The sequence below is a fragment of the Heterodontus francisci genome, chromosome 3, assembly GCF_036365525.1.
Source record: "Heterodontus francisci isolate sHetFra1 chromosome 3, sHetFra1.hap1, whole genome shotgun sequence".
Classification (NCBI taxonomy): Eukaryota; Metazoa; Chordata; class Chondrichthyes; order Heterodontiformes; family Heterodontidae; genus Heterodontus; species Heterodontus francisci.
Window position 1 is genome coordinate 190,495,565 of NC_090373.1, and position 17,960 is coordinate 190,513,524.

The following is a 17,960-nucleotide window of genomic DNA, read 5'->3' on the forward strand; positions in this document are numbered from 1 at the left end:
CTTTTAAAATATGCAGAATTCAATTTTTAAAAAGGTCAGAAAATTGTACGTTTGAGGCTCCAGGGCAGAAACCAGAGTGAAATGGGCCGCTTTCTTTCCCTGTTTTTGAACAAATTGTTTTGCATCAGTAACAAACTGGGACAGTCAGTCCCATCCTATTATATGAATGCATAAAATGTTCAAATTACAAAGTCTTGTGTGTAGGACACATTTCCTGCAAGTGCCAGATGTACTTTGCAGCATTTCCCGTCACACTTTGTTACATAGAATTTACAGAACCAGACCATTCAGTCCAACTAGTCTCTGCCAGTGTTTACGCTCCACACAAGCCTCCTCCCACCCTACTTCACGGTACACCCTTGTAGTTGTAAAACAGTGCACCTTTCCACTCACTATAAATAAAACATACACAAAAATTGTAACTGGTCTAGTTGCGGAATACATAAAACTGCAAAAGTAATGTAGGCCATAATATCCATTTGCAGAGATGATGATAAGAATGTCACTAATTCCCACACCAGGCAGCATCAGATTCCCAGAGACTTCATACTTTAGTAGTAAATCTACAGATACACCATTCAAGAATAGCTTTGTAATCAATATCATAAACCTGGATTAAGAAATACAAGAATTAGAAACCACCAGAAGTTGCACAAAACATTCATACAAGTTAGTATCAGTGTAACCGTTGAAGAAATGCACAATTAGGGCTGTGCTTAGAAACCCCCAAGTTTAGAAGGTACTAAACAGTTTTACCTCACGTTCCCCATTCACCCCATCGCACTAAATCAAAACACAAGCTATTTATGCAGAGGTCATTGGTTGGTGGCTGTACAATGGGTGTCCTAAATGCAATTCCATTACGTATTTGAGAACTGCAACAATAAAATTTTCATGAATTAAAAGGGGAATTAAAATCGACTACTTATAGGTCGCTGCTCCATTCTCACCCTCATCATCCATGTGCAATAAGACCCACTGATGGCAACAGGCCTCTGATCCTTTGCCTAACCAGCCATTCTACATGCGACAGCTGAGGCCAATCGACAGTGGACAGGCGTCACACGTGAGTGAAGGCCCTGCCTTTAATGTCCAGGAGTGGCCACTGGGTAGCAATCAGGAATGTGAACCACTGGCTGATTTTCCTTGCTCTCCCTCTCACTCCATTACTCCGACTGCTGCACTAGCTCAGCAGTGTCCCAAAGATTGGACCTGAGACCTTTCTGGTGTGTATGGCTGAGTGTCATACATTTATCCATTGAGTCAATGGAGGGAGCGCAAATACTTCCATTTTCAGTTAAGTGGAATTAAATGAACTGTGTGGTAGTTCCATTGACACAATGTGGTCAGATGTTTGCTGTCAATGCATGGTGAGGGTGAATATTTTTCTACGGCAAGGGATTCGTTATTGCTCAGAAATCTGCATTTTCGCTGCATACGTTGCTTTTGCATAAGGTCCTGTTCATTCAATAACACTGTGTCCGCTGACTTACAAAATTCTCATCCATATGTTCAAATCCCTCCATGGCCTTGCACCTCCCCAACTCCGTAACCTCTTCCAGCGATCCTCTAAGTCTGGTCTCTCGTGCATGCCATCCCTACCTCCTTCCCCTGCAGCTGCCTAGGCCCCATTCTCTGGAATTCTCTCTCTAAACCTCTTTCCTCCTTCAGGACACTACTTAAAACCTATCTCTTGGGCCAAACTTATGGTCAGCTGTCCTAATTTCTCTCTCTTTTGCTCAGTGTCAATTTTTTATTACACCGTGAAGCATTTTAGCTCGTTTTACTACGTCGAAGGTGCTATATCAATGAAGTTGTTCTTGTTTTGTGGGACTCAGGCAGGGAAGCAAGCTACATCTAGAATTAGTGGAGAGCGGTCACAGAAGTCACATCACTTCATACCAACTCACTTACTCTAGACATGATTAACCTAACTAGATTAATCTAACTAGAGTTAGATTAGGGCCAATCAAGGATAGTAGTGGGAAGTTGTGTGTGGAATCAGAGGAGATAGGGGAAGTGTTAAATGAATATTTTGCGTCAGTATTTACAGTAGAGAAAGAAAATGTTGTCGAGGAGAATACTGAGATTCAGGCTACCAGGCTAGATGGGATTGAGGTCCACAAGGAGGAGGTGTTATCAATTTTGGAAAGTGTGAAAATAGATAAGTCCCCTGGGCCAGATGGGATTTATCCTAGGATTCTATGGGAAGCCAGGGAGGAGATTGCAGAGCCTTTGTCCTTGATCTTTATGTCGTCATTGTCGACAGGAATAGTGCCGGAAGACTGGAGGATAGCAAATGTTGTCCCCTTGTTCAAGAAGGGGAGTAGAGACAGCCCTGGTAATTATAGACCTGTGAGCCTTACTTCGGTTGTGGGTAAAATGTTGGAAAAGGTTATAAGAGATAGGATTTATAATCATCGTGAAAAGAATAAGTTCATTAGCGATAGTCAGCACGGTTTTGTGACGGGTAGGTCGTGCCTCACAAACCTTATTGAGTTTTTCGAGAAGGTGACCAAACAGGTGGATGAGGGTAAAGCAGTGGATGTGGTGTATATGGATTTCAGTAAGGCGTTTGATAAGGTTCCCCATGGTAGGCTATTGCAGAAAATATGGAAGTATGGGGTTGAAGGTGATTTAGAGCTTTGGATCAGAAATTGGCTAGCTGAAAGAAGACAGAGGGTGGTGGTTGATGGCAAATGTTCAACCTGGAGTTTAGTTACTAGTGGTGTACCGCAAGGATCTGTTTTGGGGCCACTGCTGTTTGTCATTTTTATAAATGACCTGGAAGAGGGTGTAGAAGGGTGGGTTAGTAAATTTGCGGATGACACTAAGGTCGGTGGAGTTGTGGATAGTGCCGAAGGATGTTGTAGGGTACAGAGGGACATAGATAGGCTGCAGAGCTGGGCTGAGAGATGGCAAATGGAGTTTAATGTGGAAAAGTGCGAGGTGATTCACTTTGGAAGGAGTAACAGGAATGCAGAGTACTGGGCTAATGGGAAGATTCTTGGTAGTGTAGATGAACAGAGAGATCTTGGTGTCCAGGTGCATAAATCCCTGAAGGTTGCTACCCAGGTTAATAGGGCTGTTAAGAAGGCATATGGTGTGTTAGCTTTTATTAGTAGGGGGATCGAGTTTCGGAGCCACGAGGTCATGCTGCAGCTGTACAAAACTCTGGTGAGACCGCACCTGGAGTATTGCGTGCAGTTCTGGTCACCGCATTATAGGAAGGATGTGGAAGCTATGGAAAGGGTACAGAGGAGATTTACTAGGATGTTGCCTGGTACGGAGGGAAGGTCTTACGAGGAAAGGCTGAGGGACTTGAGGTTGTTTTCGTTGGAGAGAAGGAGGAGGAGAGGTGACTTAATAGAGACATAGAAGATAATCAGAGGGTTAGATAGGGTGGATAGTGAGAGTCTTTTTCCTCGGATGGTGATGGCAAACACGAGGGGACATAGCTTTAAGTTGAGGGGTGATAGATATAGGACAGATGTCAGAGGTAGTTTCTTTACTCAGAGAGTAGTAGGGGCGTGGAACGCCCTGCCTGCAACAGTAGTAGACTCGCCAACTTTAAGGGCATTTAAGTGGTCATTGGATAGACATATGGATGAAAATGGAATAGTGTAGGTCAGATGGTTTCACAGGTCGGCACAACATCGAGGGCCGAAGGGCCTGTACTGCGCTGTAATGTTCTAATTCTAATTCTAATGATGTACCTTTGTTTCACAAGTCAGCTAGCCAGCTCAAGAACAAAACTGTACAAAGGTCGTCCACATTTTATCGCAATCATACGAGGCTGATTATCCCACAGTTATATCACCAGGTACACCATTCCTTTTCAGAGCAACACCTGGCTGAAAGAAGGAATACTCTCTCCACCCTAACATTAAAACGATTGCAAACAAACAAAGTAGAATAAAGTGCCTTACAGTCTCAACAATAGAGCAGGAGTTTCTTCCTTTCCATGGAGGAGTCCTGGATAATGCAATGTACTTCTCATTCCATGTGCTGGACAAGCTTCCTTCTGTTGGAGTAAAAGACACTGGACTCAGGATTGAAACAATCTGGGCATCTTCACCCTTCCTTGCTGATGCCTGGCAAATGCATGCTGTTGAAAAGCTGTATATATCAGAGAGAGGAGAGACAACACTACCTCTAGGTTCAATTAATGTTTTGATGGAGCATGCCAGAAAAAGATAGTCGTTTTCCCAATGCTCTGATGTTGTGTGATCCTCTTAATACAGGACCACCCAGCATGCCACCATCAGCAAAAGGCTGTAACCACCACCCCCACACCCCACTTACCTCAAAATGCTCAAGACAGCCCACAAGTAGAAGCAAAAAACACCTGTAATGTTTCATGTGGGTGGGTTATACCAGGCCGTTCAACTTTGTTGAAACCCTACTGACAATAGGCTACACAGTTCAGGTCAGTCTGTGCACGATTCATGACATAACAGTAACACATACACACCAAAAAGTTGACATGGGAATTCTTTACGTACTGATATAATATATGCATGAATTAGGATTTCTTCTGTTCAGTACTCAGCGATAATCTAATAGAGCCGTATTCAGTTCTGACTGAGGGCCAGCACCCAGAATATTAACCTGCCATCGCCCTTTTCAGATTCTGACTGACCTGCTGTGGATTTAGAACATATTGTGATTTTACTTCAGATTTGGGATCCTTCCAGATTTTTTTGTCTCGGAAGGAAACGCTCACAATTTTGTTAGAAATGTGAAACAAATTTTAAAAAGAAAATTTTCATTTTGCTGCATGTAGGAATTCCTAAGCGCCTAAAAACGTGAGAGCAGAATAGTACAAAGAAAAGTACTTCTGAAGTCCACACCAATATCATAAACTAAGAGAGCAAAGTGCAAGCAATTTATAGTCCGAATACGACTTTGAAATGATATGATTGTGGTTCATTTAGCATCGTGGTTATGTTACTGGACTAACAATCCAGAGGCCTGGACTAACGATCCAGGAACACGAGTTCAAATTCCACCATGGCAGCTGGGGAATTTAAACACTATATCATGGTGACCATGAAACCAGCAGATTGCCATAAAAACCCATCTGGTTCACTAATGTCCTTTCGGGAAGGAAATCTACCGTCATTACCCAGTCTGGCCTATATGTGACCCCAGACCCAAAGCAATAACTGCCCTCTGAAATGGCCTAGCAAGCCACTAGTTATATTCAAGGCTCATTACCACCTTCTCAAGGGCAATTAAGGATGGGCAATGAATGCCGGCCTCACCAGTGATGCTCACATGCAGTGAATGAATTTAAAAAATTTATTGTAGCACATTCAAGATTCAGTTGGAACACGTATAACTCCAAAGAAAATTGCAGAGGTAATGCTAAACCTACACAAATCATTGGAATACTATATCCAGTTTTGGGTACCATACTTTGACAAGGATGGATGCAGAAGAGATTCATTGAGATACCAAGGATGGGAGGCTTTGGACATGAGAGACAATAGAGAAACTGGGACTTGTTTCACTACAACAGAGAAGGTTAAGAGATCAGATAGATCTGTTCAAGACTGAGAGGTTTTGATAAGTTAAATAAGGAGAAGTTATTTCCACTGGTAGGCAAGAGTTGGTAATTGGGGTACATAAATTTACAAATTGCCAAAGTGAGATATTCGGAGTTTTTGAAAAAATTCTAAACGCAGAGCATTATTTCCACGTCTCAGAAATGCAAGAAAAACAGTAGTGGAAGCAGAATCCATAACTACTCTTAATGAGAAGTGGATAAATGGATTAGTATTTGAAAAGGGAATGGCATAAAGGTAGGGGATGGGACCAAGTGAGACAGCTCTGAGAGTCTGTGCAGCCATGACGGGCCAAATGACTCCTTCTGTGCTATAAAACTTATGAGAAAAAGGTGAGTTCAGGACACAGACCTCATCAGCTTTGCCCTGCAGCAAACCTCAATTTTGAAACCACTTTGCTCATTAATGTGTTGATGGATTGCTGCCTGGAAACCCTCACTCACACACTAAAAATACGTGCATTAGCAATACGTGGCTCGGCACTGCTTAATGCATTAAATTGTTTTTTTAGGGCTACCACTGAATGAGCCAACATCAGAGTAATTCATTTGATAGAAGCTGGCACTATTTCCTGGGGGACTAAGGATGCAGCAGTAGGACTTGCACATCTGGAGCTCAATAACGGGTAGATTAAGGGCCAGTGCAATGGCCAGGTTATATTGCAGTGCAATGACCACAGTACAGGGACATGATGGTGTTGCTCTTGGTTTCTAGCTTCTCCCCCCAGGTCTGTGGTCAGACAGGGTCCTGCACCTCCTCTGGTTCCCAGGACAGCAGCCAACCGAAGGTGCTCCAGATCAGGAATTTAAATTAGTGACTTAGTTAGGAGATTGGTTGGGTGGTAGAAGACAGAAAGAGTAGGGATAATGAGTATGTACTCGAGTTGTAAGGAAGCAACTAGTGGTGTCCCACATTGATCTGTGATGGGGCCTCAAATATTCACTATATTTATTAATCACTTTGATAACACAAGAGAGCTGTGGATCCAAGTTTGCAAATGACACAAAGATTGGTGGCATTATAAGTAGTTTAGATGGGAGCATAAAATTACAAAGAGATAATGATAAATTAAGTTAGTGCGCAAAACTGTGGCAGATGGATTTGAACACAGGTAAATATGAGGCCATCCATTTTGGACTAAAAAAAAATAGATCAGAGTATTTTTTAAAATGGCAAAAATTTAGTAACAGTGAGATGTCCAAAGAGATTTAGTGGTTCATGTACATTGATCACTAAAAACTATAGTCAGGTACAAAAAAAATAATCAAAAAGACTAATGAAATGTTAGCTTTCATTACTTGAGGGCTAGAATATAAAGGGGAGCAAGTTCTGCTACAGCTGTATAAAGGCCTGTTTAGACCACATCTGGAGCAGTGTGCTTTGGTCACTGCACCACAAAGGATATAATGCAGGGAGTGCAGATTCACCAGAATATTCTTCTTTTTAAGCAGTCCCTCGGGATCGAGGATGACCTGCTTTCACTCCGGTTCGATGGGTTCTGAGATGGCTGGTAAGTCCAATGCATGATCTGCAGATTCTGCCACTAGGGGCAGGTGGTGCTTGAAGGGTCAGGTAGATGAGTAGTTTGGAAGTTTGTGCACTCCCTCTGATGCTTCGACTTCGCCTCCACATGTTCCTGATGAAGTCTCCTGCCACGACCAAGTTCAGAGTAGAACAGCTGCTTCGGGAGTCTGGTGTCAGGTATGTGAACGACATGTCCCGCCCAGTGGAGCTGGTTTTGGGTGATTAGCACCCGATGCTGGGCTAGGAGAAGATGCTGCTGTTGGACTATCTTTCTTGGCACCAGATAACTGGATAACCAGGGCTCCAAGGGTTAGAGTAAGAAGAGAGATTACATAAAGTAGGAATACGGAAGGTTAAGTATGACTTAATTGAGATTTTATGATTTTGCAAGGAATTGATAAGGTAGATAAAAATAAACTTTTTTAGCTGGTGAGGGAAATCTAGGAAAAGGGACATAACCTTAAAGCCTGAGCTAGGTCATTTAGGAAAGAAAAGTTAGGAAACATTTCTTCATGCAAACGGTGGTAGTAATGTGGAACTCTGCCCCACAAAAAGCAGTAGATGCTAGCTTAATTAAAACCTGACAATGACAGAATTTTGCTAGCCATGGGTATTAAGGGATATGGAGGCAAGTTGCGTGGGTGGAGTTCAATTACAGATTAGCCCTGATCTCATTGAAAGGCGTCAGAACAGGCTCGAGGGACTGAATGGCCTACTCCTATTTTCTATGTACCTATTTAAGCTTCAAATCATCCAACATGCTCAGCCTTTTGGAGGTAGGCAATTCAGATTCCCAATACCCTCATGTGAAAAAATGCTTCCCGATTTCACTCCCAAATGGCCTCGCACTAACTTTAAGATTTGGCCCTCCAGGCTCTGGATTACCACACCAGAGGAAAAAAAGTATTTTTCTATATCTATGCAATCGAATTGTTTTATCATTTTTAAACACAGTCAGATCACTCCTCAACTTTCTAAACTTGAGAATTTAAGCCAAATTTGCCGGCCCTCATAATTTAAGTCTAAGCTCTGTCATTATCCTGTCTGCACTGTATCCCCTCCAAGGCTTGTCTGAGGTGCTCTTCTCCATCTTCCTCGCCACAACATTCCACCTCATCTCCTTGAAACTCCCCGCTGTAAAACCTGGTTACATGACCCTAACCCGACCAGACCCAACTACGGTGCGGGTCGGGTCGGGTCAAAATTCCCAGTCCAGCATTCAGGCTTGGTTCGGGTTGGGCTGGACACTGCTTCTGGGAAGTCACAGGAATCGCCTGCTGCCGGAACAGAAGAAGGGGATTCGTGTTGGGTCAGGGGTGAAAAAAAATTAAAGGGCTCGGGCTGGCTGTGGTCAGGTTGGGCTCAGGTCGGGTTTTAATTTTATACCCGAGCCAGGCTTTACCCTGCCGGAGTAGATCTACTCTACAGGACAAGCGGCAAACTATTTAACCTATGTCGCCTCCAGTCCAGAACCAAGGCCACTCCAACCTCTGTCATCGAGCTGCAGTATGCTGACGATGCTTGCGTATGTGCACACTCAGAGGCCGAGCTTCAAACCCTCGTTGATGCATTCACGGAGACGTATGAAAGAATGGGCCTTAAGCTAAACATCCAGAAGACAAAGGTCCTCTTCCAGCCTGCTCGCACAGCGCAACACTGGCCCCAAACCATCAAGATCCAAGGCGAACCACTGGACAATTTGGATCACTTCTCCTCTCAGCAAATGCAGACATCGCCGATGAAACTCAGCATCGTCTCCAGTGTGCCAGCGCAACCTTCGGTCGTCTGAGGAAAAGCGTGTTTGATGACAAAGACCTCAAACCTGGCACCAAGCTCATGGTCTACAGGGTCGCAGTGTTACCTGCCCTCCTGTATGTGTCAGAAACGTGGACACTGTACAGCAGACATCTCAAAGCCTTGGAGAGATATCAGCAGTGCCTCCGCAACATCCTGCAAATTCAGTGGCAGGACAGGCGCTCCAATAGCAGTGTCCTCTCTCAGGCCAACATCCCCAGTATCGAGACAATGGTCATGGCTAGTCAGTTACGCTGCGTGGGCCACATCATCCGTATGCCTGACATAAGACTCCCAAAAAAATCTTTCTACTCCGAGTTCCGTCACAGCAAGAGGCTACCAGGAGAGCAGAGGAAATGCTTCAAGGATGTCCTAAAAGCCTCCCTGAAATAATATGACATCTCCACTCATTCATGGGAATCTCTTGCCCAAGACTGCCCAAAATGGAGAAGAAGCATGCACGAAGGTGCCAGCCAGTTCGAACAACATTGATATGCCCAGGCAACGACCACGTGCAAACAGCGGAAGGAGCATTTGGAATTTCGAACATGCCATTCTCTTGTGTCACCAAACGCCACCTGCTCCACCTGTGGCAGAGTGTGCGGATCCAGAATTGGATTATTCAGTCACCTTAGGACCTACAGCCCTGGAGTGGAAGAAAGTCATCCTCGTTCCCGAGGGACTGCCTAAGAGGGAAGAGAACAGAGTGCAGTATCCCAGATGAGGTGTGATCTCATGGAACAGGTACCCGTCACAATCCTAAACACCGTGTAAGAACAAAATGAAAGCCGGTTTCGTAACGGGACAGATTATGTTCAGATTCCGAAAGCTTGGCAGCTCTTAAGCTGGCTCCCTGCATTTACCTGTCTCGTTGGAACATAAGAAATAGCAGCCGGCTCTGACATTCAATAAGATCATGGCTGATCTGATTGTGGCCTGAACTTCACTTTCTTGCCATAACCCTCGATCGATCAAAAATCTGTCTAACTCAGCCTTGAATATGTTCAATGACCCAGCCTCCACTGCTCACTGGGGAATGGAATTCCCAAAGATTAATGACCCTCAGAGAAGAAATTCCTCCTCATCTCCATCTTAAATGGGAGACCCCTTATTTTGAAACTGTTCCCTAGTTCTAGATTCCCGAGGGAAACATCTACCCTGTCAAGCCCCCTCAGAATCTTGTATGTTTCAGTAAAAACATAACTTCTCATTCTTCTAAACTCCACTGAGTACAGGCCCAACCTGCTCAACGTTTTCTTATAAGAAAACACCTTCATCCCAGGGATCAATCTGGTGAACCTTCTCTGAACAGCCTCCAATGATAGCCCCTTCATCCTGGTGGCAGATGTGGAGAGCTAGTTTCTTGTGGGTCCTACGACTGTGGCACTGGGTGAAGGGAGTTGGGTTTAGTGCTGTAGACACTTGTTGGGAGTTAAGTGATAAGTCAGTTCACAAACAACAGGCTCCTGGAATCTGAACTAAAACATTATTAAAGTGGTTCCAGGTTTGACACCAAAAATCTAGACAAACCATTGGAGTATGTGTCTGACTACAGATTAATTTCAGGCAACAAGCAATAGTTGCTATTTGAATGATTCAGGTCAGGGCTCTGCTCAAGGAGGAGTGGATGTAAAAAAAAATGTTCACAGATCACTCAGAGACTGGCAACGTCAGTCAGTTTTGTGTGATAAACGTAAAATATTTACCAGAAAAGCTAGTCTTTTGAGAAGTCTGAGAAGGAGGACAAAGAAACTGAGTGGCACACTGGCCTTTCACCTTGGAAACCATGGCTCAAATCAGGTCCAAACCAATGGCATGAGACACTGCTGGAAGGGTCCAATGTGAAATGGGTCTGGGACCTCTCAAATCAATTCCTCAGGCCTACAGAAACCAGCCCTAATTCAGTACTCACTGGCAATCTCATTCAAGGGCCCAAGAGTGAATGGAGTGAGTCAAAGGGAAAAATTGTCACAAATGCTCTGTTGAGGTTGGGGACCGAGACACACCGTTTGCGCAGAGCAGTGGGAGCTTTTCTCCGTGTATAGCTGCCCTCTACGTGGTCTGGGAATGTTCAATGCAGAGGGAGCTTTACTCTGTGTATAGCTGCCCTGCACTTGGTCTGGGAATGTTCAATGCAGAGGGAGCTTTACTCTGTGTATAGCTGCCCTGCACTTGGTCTGGGAATGTTCAATGCAGAGGGAGCTTTACTCTGTGTATAACTGCCCTATACTTGGCCTGGGCAATTTCATTAGCAACCTGAAATGGTGGGGTTGCGGTAGAAGGGGAAAGAGAATCTTTGCAATTACGCATACAAAAACAATCTTACCTTTCAAACTCACAAGAGCCTTTGCTGAAGAGCCTGCAAATGGAAAGAGTGACAGTTAGTTTACAGGGGATGGACTGAAGTTTTAAAATATTTAAAATGACATTTCCAGTCACTAAAAGAACTGAAATTAAGCACAGGATTAGGATCAGCCACACAATACCTCCAGAATGCCCCCAGCATCATTTCAGTATAGTACTTACTGTGATTATTTGGTCACTACAATCACAGATTCGCAGAATTGTTACAGTGCAGAAGGAGACCATTCGGTCCATCATGTGTGCACCGGCTCTCTGAAAGAGCAATTTACTCTGTTCTATTCCCCTGCCTTCTCGCCATAACCCTGCATATTCTTCCTTTTCATATAACTGTCTAAACCCCTTTTGAATGTTTCAATTAATCTGCCTCCACCACACTCTCAGGCAATGCATTCCCGACCTTAACCACTTGCTGTGTGAAAATGTTTTTCATGTCACTTTTGTTTCTTACCAAATACTTTAAATCTGTGCCCTTTCGTTCTCGATCCTTTCACAAGTGGGAACAGTTTCTATCTACTCTGTCCAGACCTCTCATGATTTTGAATACCTCTATCAAATCACCTCTTAGATTAGATTAGAGATACAGCACTGAAACAGGCCCTTTGGCCCACCGAGTCTGTGCCGAACATCAACCACCCATTTATACTCATCCTACACTAATCCCATATTCCTACCAAACATCCCCACCTGTCCCTATATTTCCCTACCACCTACCTATACTAGTGACAATTTATAATGGCCAATTTACCTATCAACCTGCAAGTCTTTTGGCTTGTGGGAGGAAACCGGAGCACCCGGAGAAAACCCACGCAGACACAGGGAGAACTTGCAAACTCCACACAGGCAGTACCCAGAATCGAACCCGGGTCCCTGGAGCTGTGAGGCTGCGGTGCTAACCACTGCGCCACTGTGCCGCCTTCTCTTCTCCAAGGAAAACAGCCCTAACTTCTCCAATCTATCGTCATAACTGAAGTTCCTCACCTCTGGAACCATTCTCATGAATCTTTTCTGTACTCTCTCCAATGCCCTCATGTCTTTCCTAAAGTGCGACGTCCAGAACTGGACACAATACTCCAGCTGAGGCCAAACTAGTGTCTTATACAAGTTCAATATAACCTCCTCGCTTTTGTACCCGATGCCCTTGTTAATAAAAGCCCAGGATACCGGGTGCTTTATTAACCACTCTCTCAACTGGCCCTGCCAGTTCAATAACTTCAATAACTTATGCACATATACACCCAGGTCCCTCTATGTCTGCACCATTTTAGAATTGTACCCTTTATTTTCTATTGTCTCTCCACATTCTTCCTACCAAAATGAATCACTTCACATTTCTCTGCATTGAACTTCATCTGCCACCTGTCTGCCCATCCCACCAACTTGCCAGTGTCCATTTGTGGTTCGACACCATCCTCCTCACAGTTCACAATGCTTCCAAGTTTCGTATCATCTGCAAACTTTGAAATAGTGCCCTGTACACCAAGGTCTAGGTCATTGATACACATCAGGAAAAGCAAGGGTCCCAACACTGACCCTTGGGGAACTCCACTACAAACCTTCCTCCAGCCCAAAAAATATCCATTAACTATTACTCTTTGTTTCCTGTCACTCAGCCAATTCCGTATCCATGTTGCTACCGTCCCTTTAATCCATGAGCTGTAACGTTGCTCACAAGTCTGTTGTGTGGCATTATAGCAAACGCCTTTTGAAAGTCCATGTACAAGAGCACTGCCCTCATAAACTCTCTCGGTTACCTCCTCAAAAACTCCAGCAAGTTAGTTAAACATGATTTTCCCCTAAGGAATCCATGCTGGCTTTCCTTAATTAACACAAATTTGTCCATGTGACTATTAATTTTGTCCTGAATTATTCTTTCTAGAAGTTTCCCCACCATCGAAGTTAAACTGACTGGCCTATAGTTGCTGGGCTTATCTTTACACCCATTTTTGAACAAGGGTCTAACATTTGCAATTCTCCAGGCCTCTGGCACCACCCCCAAGTCTAAGGAAGACTGAAACCAACAAGTCCAGGGAACCCTGGATGTCGAGGAATAAATAGGATTGGATAAGGAAAAAAAAAGGAGGCTCATAGCAGATTCAGAGGGCTGAAAACAGCGGAAGCCCTAGATGAGTATAGAAAGTGTAGGGGGGTACTTAAAAAAGTAATTAGGAGAGCTAAGGAGGGGCATGAAAAAAACACTGGCAGATAAAGGAAAATCCCAAGGCGTTTTATAAATATATTAAGGGCAAGAGGATAACCAGGGAAAGAGTAGGGCCCATTAGGGACCAAAGTGGCAATGTGTGTGTGGAGGCGGAGGTCATAGGTGAGGTTTTAAATAATTACTTTTCATCTGTGTTCACTATGGAAAAAGACGATGTAGGTGTAGAGATCAGGGAGGGGGATTGTGATATACTTGAACAAATTAGCATTGAAAGGAAGGAGGTATTAGTAGTTTCAGCGGGCTTAAAAGCGGATAATTCCCCAAACCCAGATGAGATGTATCCCAGGCTGTTATGTGAGGCAAGAGAGGGGATAGCAGGGGCTCTGATACAAATTTCAAATCCTCTCTGGTCACAGGAGAGGTGCCAGAGGACAGTGAATGTGGCACCATTATTCAAGAAGGGTAGCAGGGATAAACCAGGTAATTACAGGCCAGTGAGTCTAACATCAGTGGTAGGGAAACTACTGGAAAAAATTCTGAGGGACAGGATTAATCTCCACTTGGAGAGGCAAGGATTAATCAGGGATAGTCAGCATGGCTTTGCCAGGGGGAGATCGTCTCTAAGATGTAAAGGTAACAGGGTTGTAGTGGTGGGTGATTTTAACTTCCCCGAGATTGAATGGGACTCACTTAGTGCTGGGGGCTTGAATGGGGCAGAATTTGTAAGGAGCATCCAGGAGAACTTCTTGAAACAATATGTAGATAGTCCAACTAGGGAAGGGGCCGTACTGGACCTAGTATTGGGGAATGAGCCCGGCCAAGTGGTCGAAGTCTCAGTAGGGGAGCATTTCGGGAACAGTGACCATAATTCCCTAAGTTTTAAGGTACTTTTGGATAAGGATAACAGTAGTCCTCGGGTGAAGGTGCTAAATTGGGGGAAGGCGCTACATTGGGGGAAGGCTAATTATAACAATATTAGGCAGGAACTGAAGAATTTAGATTGGGGGCGGATGTTTGAGGGTAAATCAACATCTGACATGTGGGAGTCTTTGAAACGTCAGTTGATTAGAATCCAGGACCGGCATGTTCCTGTGGGAAGAAGGATACGTTTGGCAAGTTTCGGGAACCTTGGATAACACGGAATATTGTGAGCCTAGTCAAAAAGAAAAAGGAAGCATTCATAAGGACTGGAAGGCTAGGAACAGACGAATCCCTTGAGGAATATAAAGAAAGTAGGAAGGAACTTAAGCAAGGAGTCAGGAGGAGTAAAAGGGGTCATGAAAAGTCATTGGCATACAGGATTAAGGAGAATCCCGAGGCTTTTTATATGTATATAAAGAGCAAGAGGGTAACCAGGGAAAGGGTTGGCCCACTCAAGGACAGAGAAGGGAATCTATGTGTGGAGCCAGAGGAAATGGGCGAGGTGCTAATTGAGTACTTTGCATCAGTATTCACCAAAGAGAAGGACTTGAGTCCAGGGAAGGGAGTGTAGATAGTCTGGGTCATGTCTTTATCAAAAAGGAGGTGGTTTTGGGCGTCTTGCAAAGCATTAAGGTAGATAAGTCCCCAGGGCCTGATGGGATCTACCCCAGAATACTGAGGGAGACAGGGGAAGAAATTGCTGGGGCCTTGACAGAAATCTTTGCATCCTCATTGGCTACAGGTGAGGTCCCAGAGGACTGGAGAATAGCCAATGTTGTTCCTTTGTTTAAGAAGGGTAGCAAGGATAATCCAGGAAATTATAGGCCGGTGAGCCTTACGTCAGTGGTAGGGAAATTATTAGAGAGGATTCTTCGGGACAGGATTTACTCCCATTTGGAAACAAATGAACTTATTAGCGAGAGACAGCATGGTTTTGTGAAGGGGAGGTCGTGTCTCACTAACTTGATTGAGTTTTTTGAGGAAGTGACGAAGATGATTGATGAAGGAAGGGCAGTGGATGTTGTCTATATGAACTTCATTTAAGTGGGCATTTAAGTGGGCATTGGATAGACATATGGATGAAAATGGAATAGTGTAGGTCAGATGGTTTCACAGGTCGGCGCAACATCGAGGGCCGAAGGGCCTGTACTGCGCTGTAATGTTCTAAAAAAAAAAAAATTTAGTAAAGCCTTTGACAAGGTCCCTCATGGCAGACTGGCACAAAAGGTGAAGTCACACGGGATCAGAGGTGAGCTGGCAAGATGGATACAGAACTGGCTCTGTCATAGATGACAGAGGGTAGCAGTGGAAGGGTGCTTTTCTGAATGGAGGGCTGTGACTAGTGGTGTTCCGCAGGGATCAGTGCTGGCACCTTTGCTGTTTGTATTATATATAAATGATTTGGAGGAAAATGTAGCTGGTCTGAAAAGTAAGTTTGCGGACGACACAAAGGTTGGTGGAGTTGCGGATAGTGATGAGGATTGTCAGAGAATACAGCAGGATACCTAGGCTCAACTATCACCAGTAACCTGTCTCTAGATGCAGAAATCAACAAGCGCATGGGTAAGGCTTCCACTGCTATGTCCAGACTGGCCAAGAGAGTGTGGGAAAATGGCGCACTGACACGGAACACAAAAGTCCGAGCGTATCAGGCCTGTGTCCTCAGTACCTTGCCCTACGGCAGCGAGGCCTGGACAACGTATGCCAGCCAAGAGCGACGTCTCAATTCATTCCATCTTCGCTGCCTTCGGAGAATACTTGGCATCAGGTGGCAGGACTATATCTCCAACACAGAAGTCCTTGAAGCAGCCAACACCCCCAGCTTATACACACTACTGAGTCAGCGGCGCTTGAGATGGCTTGGCCATGTGAGCCGCATGGAAGATGGCAGGATCCCCAAAGACACATTGTACAGCGAGCTCGCCACTGGTATCAGACCCACCGGCCGTCCATGTCTCCGTTATAAAGACGTCTGCAAACGCGACATGAAATCGTGTGACATTGATCACAAGTCGTGGGAGTCAGTTGCCAGCATTCGCCAGAGCTGGCGGGCAGCCATAAAGACAGGGCTAAATTGTGGCGAGTCGAAGAGACTTAGTAGTTGGCAGGAAAAAAGACAGAGGCGCAAGGGGAGAGCCAACTGTGCAACAGCCCCAACAAACAAATTTCTCTGCAGCACCTGTGGAAGAGCCTGTCACTCCAGAATTGGCCTTTATAGCCACTCCAGGCGCTGCTTCACAAACCACTGACCACCTCCAGGCGCATATCCATTGTCTCTCGAGATAAGGAGGCCCAAAAGAAAAAAACAGCAGGATATAGATCGGCTGGAGACTTGGGCAGAGAAATGGCAGATGGAGTTTAATCCGGACAAATGTGAGGTCATGCATTTTGGAAGAGCTAATACAGGTGGGAAGTATACAGTAAATGGCAGAACCCTTGGGAGTATTGACAGGCAGAGAGATCTGGGCGTACAGATCCACAGGTCACTGAAAGTGGCAACGCAAGTGGATAAGGTCGTCAAGAAGGCATACAGCATGCTTGCCTTCATCGGTCGGGGAATAGAGTATAAAAATTGGCAAGTCATGCTGCAGCTGTACAGAACTTTAGTTAGGCCACACTTAGAATATTGCGTGCAATTTTGGTCGCCACACTACCAGAGGGACATGGAGGCTTTGGAGAGGGTACAGAAGAGGTTTACCAGGATGTTGCCTGGTCTGGAGGGCATTAGCTATGAGGAGAGGTTGGATAAACTCGGATTGTTTTCACTGGAACGACGGAGGTGGAGGGGCGACATGATAGAGGTTTACAAAGTTATGAGCGGCATGGACAGAGTGGATAGTCAGAAGCTTTTTCCCAGGGTGGAAGAGTCAGTTACTAGGGGACATAGGTTTAAGGTGAGAGGGGCAAAGTTTAGAGGGGATGTGCGAGGCAAGCTCTTTACACAGAGGGTGGTGAGTGCCTGGAACTTGTTGCCGGGGGAGGTGGTAGAAGCAGGTACGATAGCGACGTTTAAGAGGCATCTTGACAAATACATGAATAGGATGGGAATAGAGGGGTACGGTCCCTGGAAGTGCAGAAGGTTTTAGTTTAGACAGGCATCAAGATCGGTGCAGGCTTGGAGGACCGAATGCCTGTTCCTGTGCTGTACTGTTCTTTGTTCTTTGATTGAATTTTTCGAGGAGGTGACTAGATATGTAGATGAGGGTAAAGCGGTTGATGTAGTCTATATGGACTTCAATAAGGCTTTTGATAAGGTCCCGCATGGGAGATCAGTTAGGAAGGTAAGAGCCCATGGGATCCAGGGCAATTTGACAAAGTGGATCCAAAATTGGCTTCATGGCAGGAGGCAGAGGGTGATCGGTGAGGGTTGTTTTTGTGATTGGAAGCCTGTGACCAGTGGTGTACCGCAAGGATCGGTGCTGGGACCCTTGCTGTTTGTAGTGTACGTTAATGATTTAGACATGAATATAGGAGGTATGATCAGTAAGTTTGCAGATGACACGAAAATTGGTGGTGTTGTAAATAGTGAGGAAGAAAGCCTTGGATTAGATGGGCTGATATGATGGGCAGAGCAGTGGCAAATGGAATTTAATTCTGAGAAGTGTGAGGTGATGCATTTTGGGAGGACT

The 17,960-nt window shown here is 44.8% G+C and overlaps 1 protein-coding gene across 1 annotated transcript in view; it reads right to left on the reverse strand.

The window, feature by feature from the left end:
• lin9 (lin-9 DREAM MuvB core complex component) overlaps positions 1-17,960 on the reverse strand; it is a 178,639-nt gene that overhangs the window by 80,028 nt on the left and 80,651 nt on the right. The window contains exons 2-3 of the mRNA XM_068019658.1: positions 11,215-11,247; positions 3,930-4,024 (exon numbers count right to left, since the gene is read on the reverse strand). Of these exons, the coding sequence (XP_067875759.1) occupies positions 3,930-4,024; positions 11,215-11,247 (128 nt within the window). The remainder of the gene's footprint in view (positions 1-3,929; positions 4,025-11,214; positions 11,248-17,960) is intronic.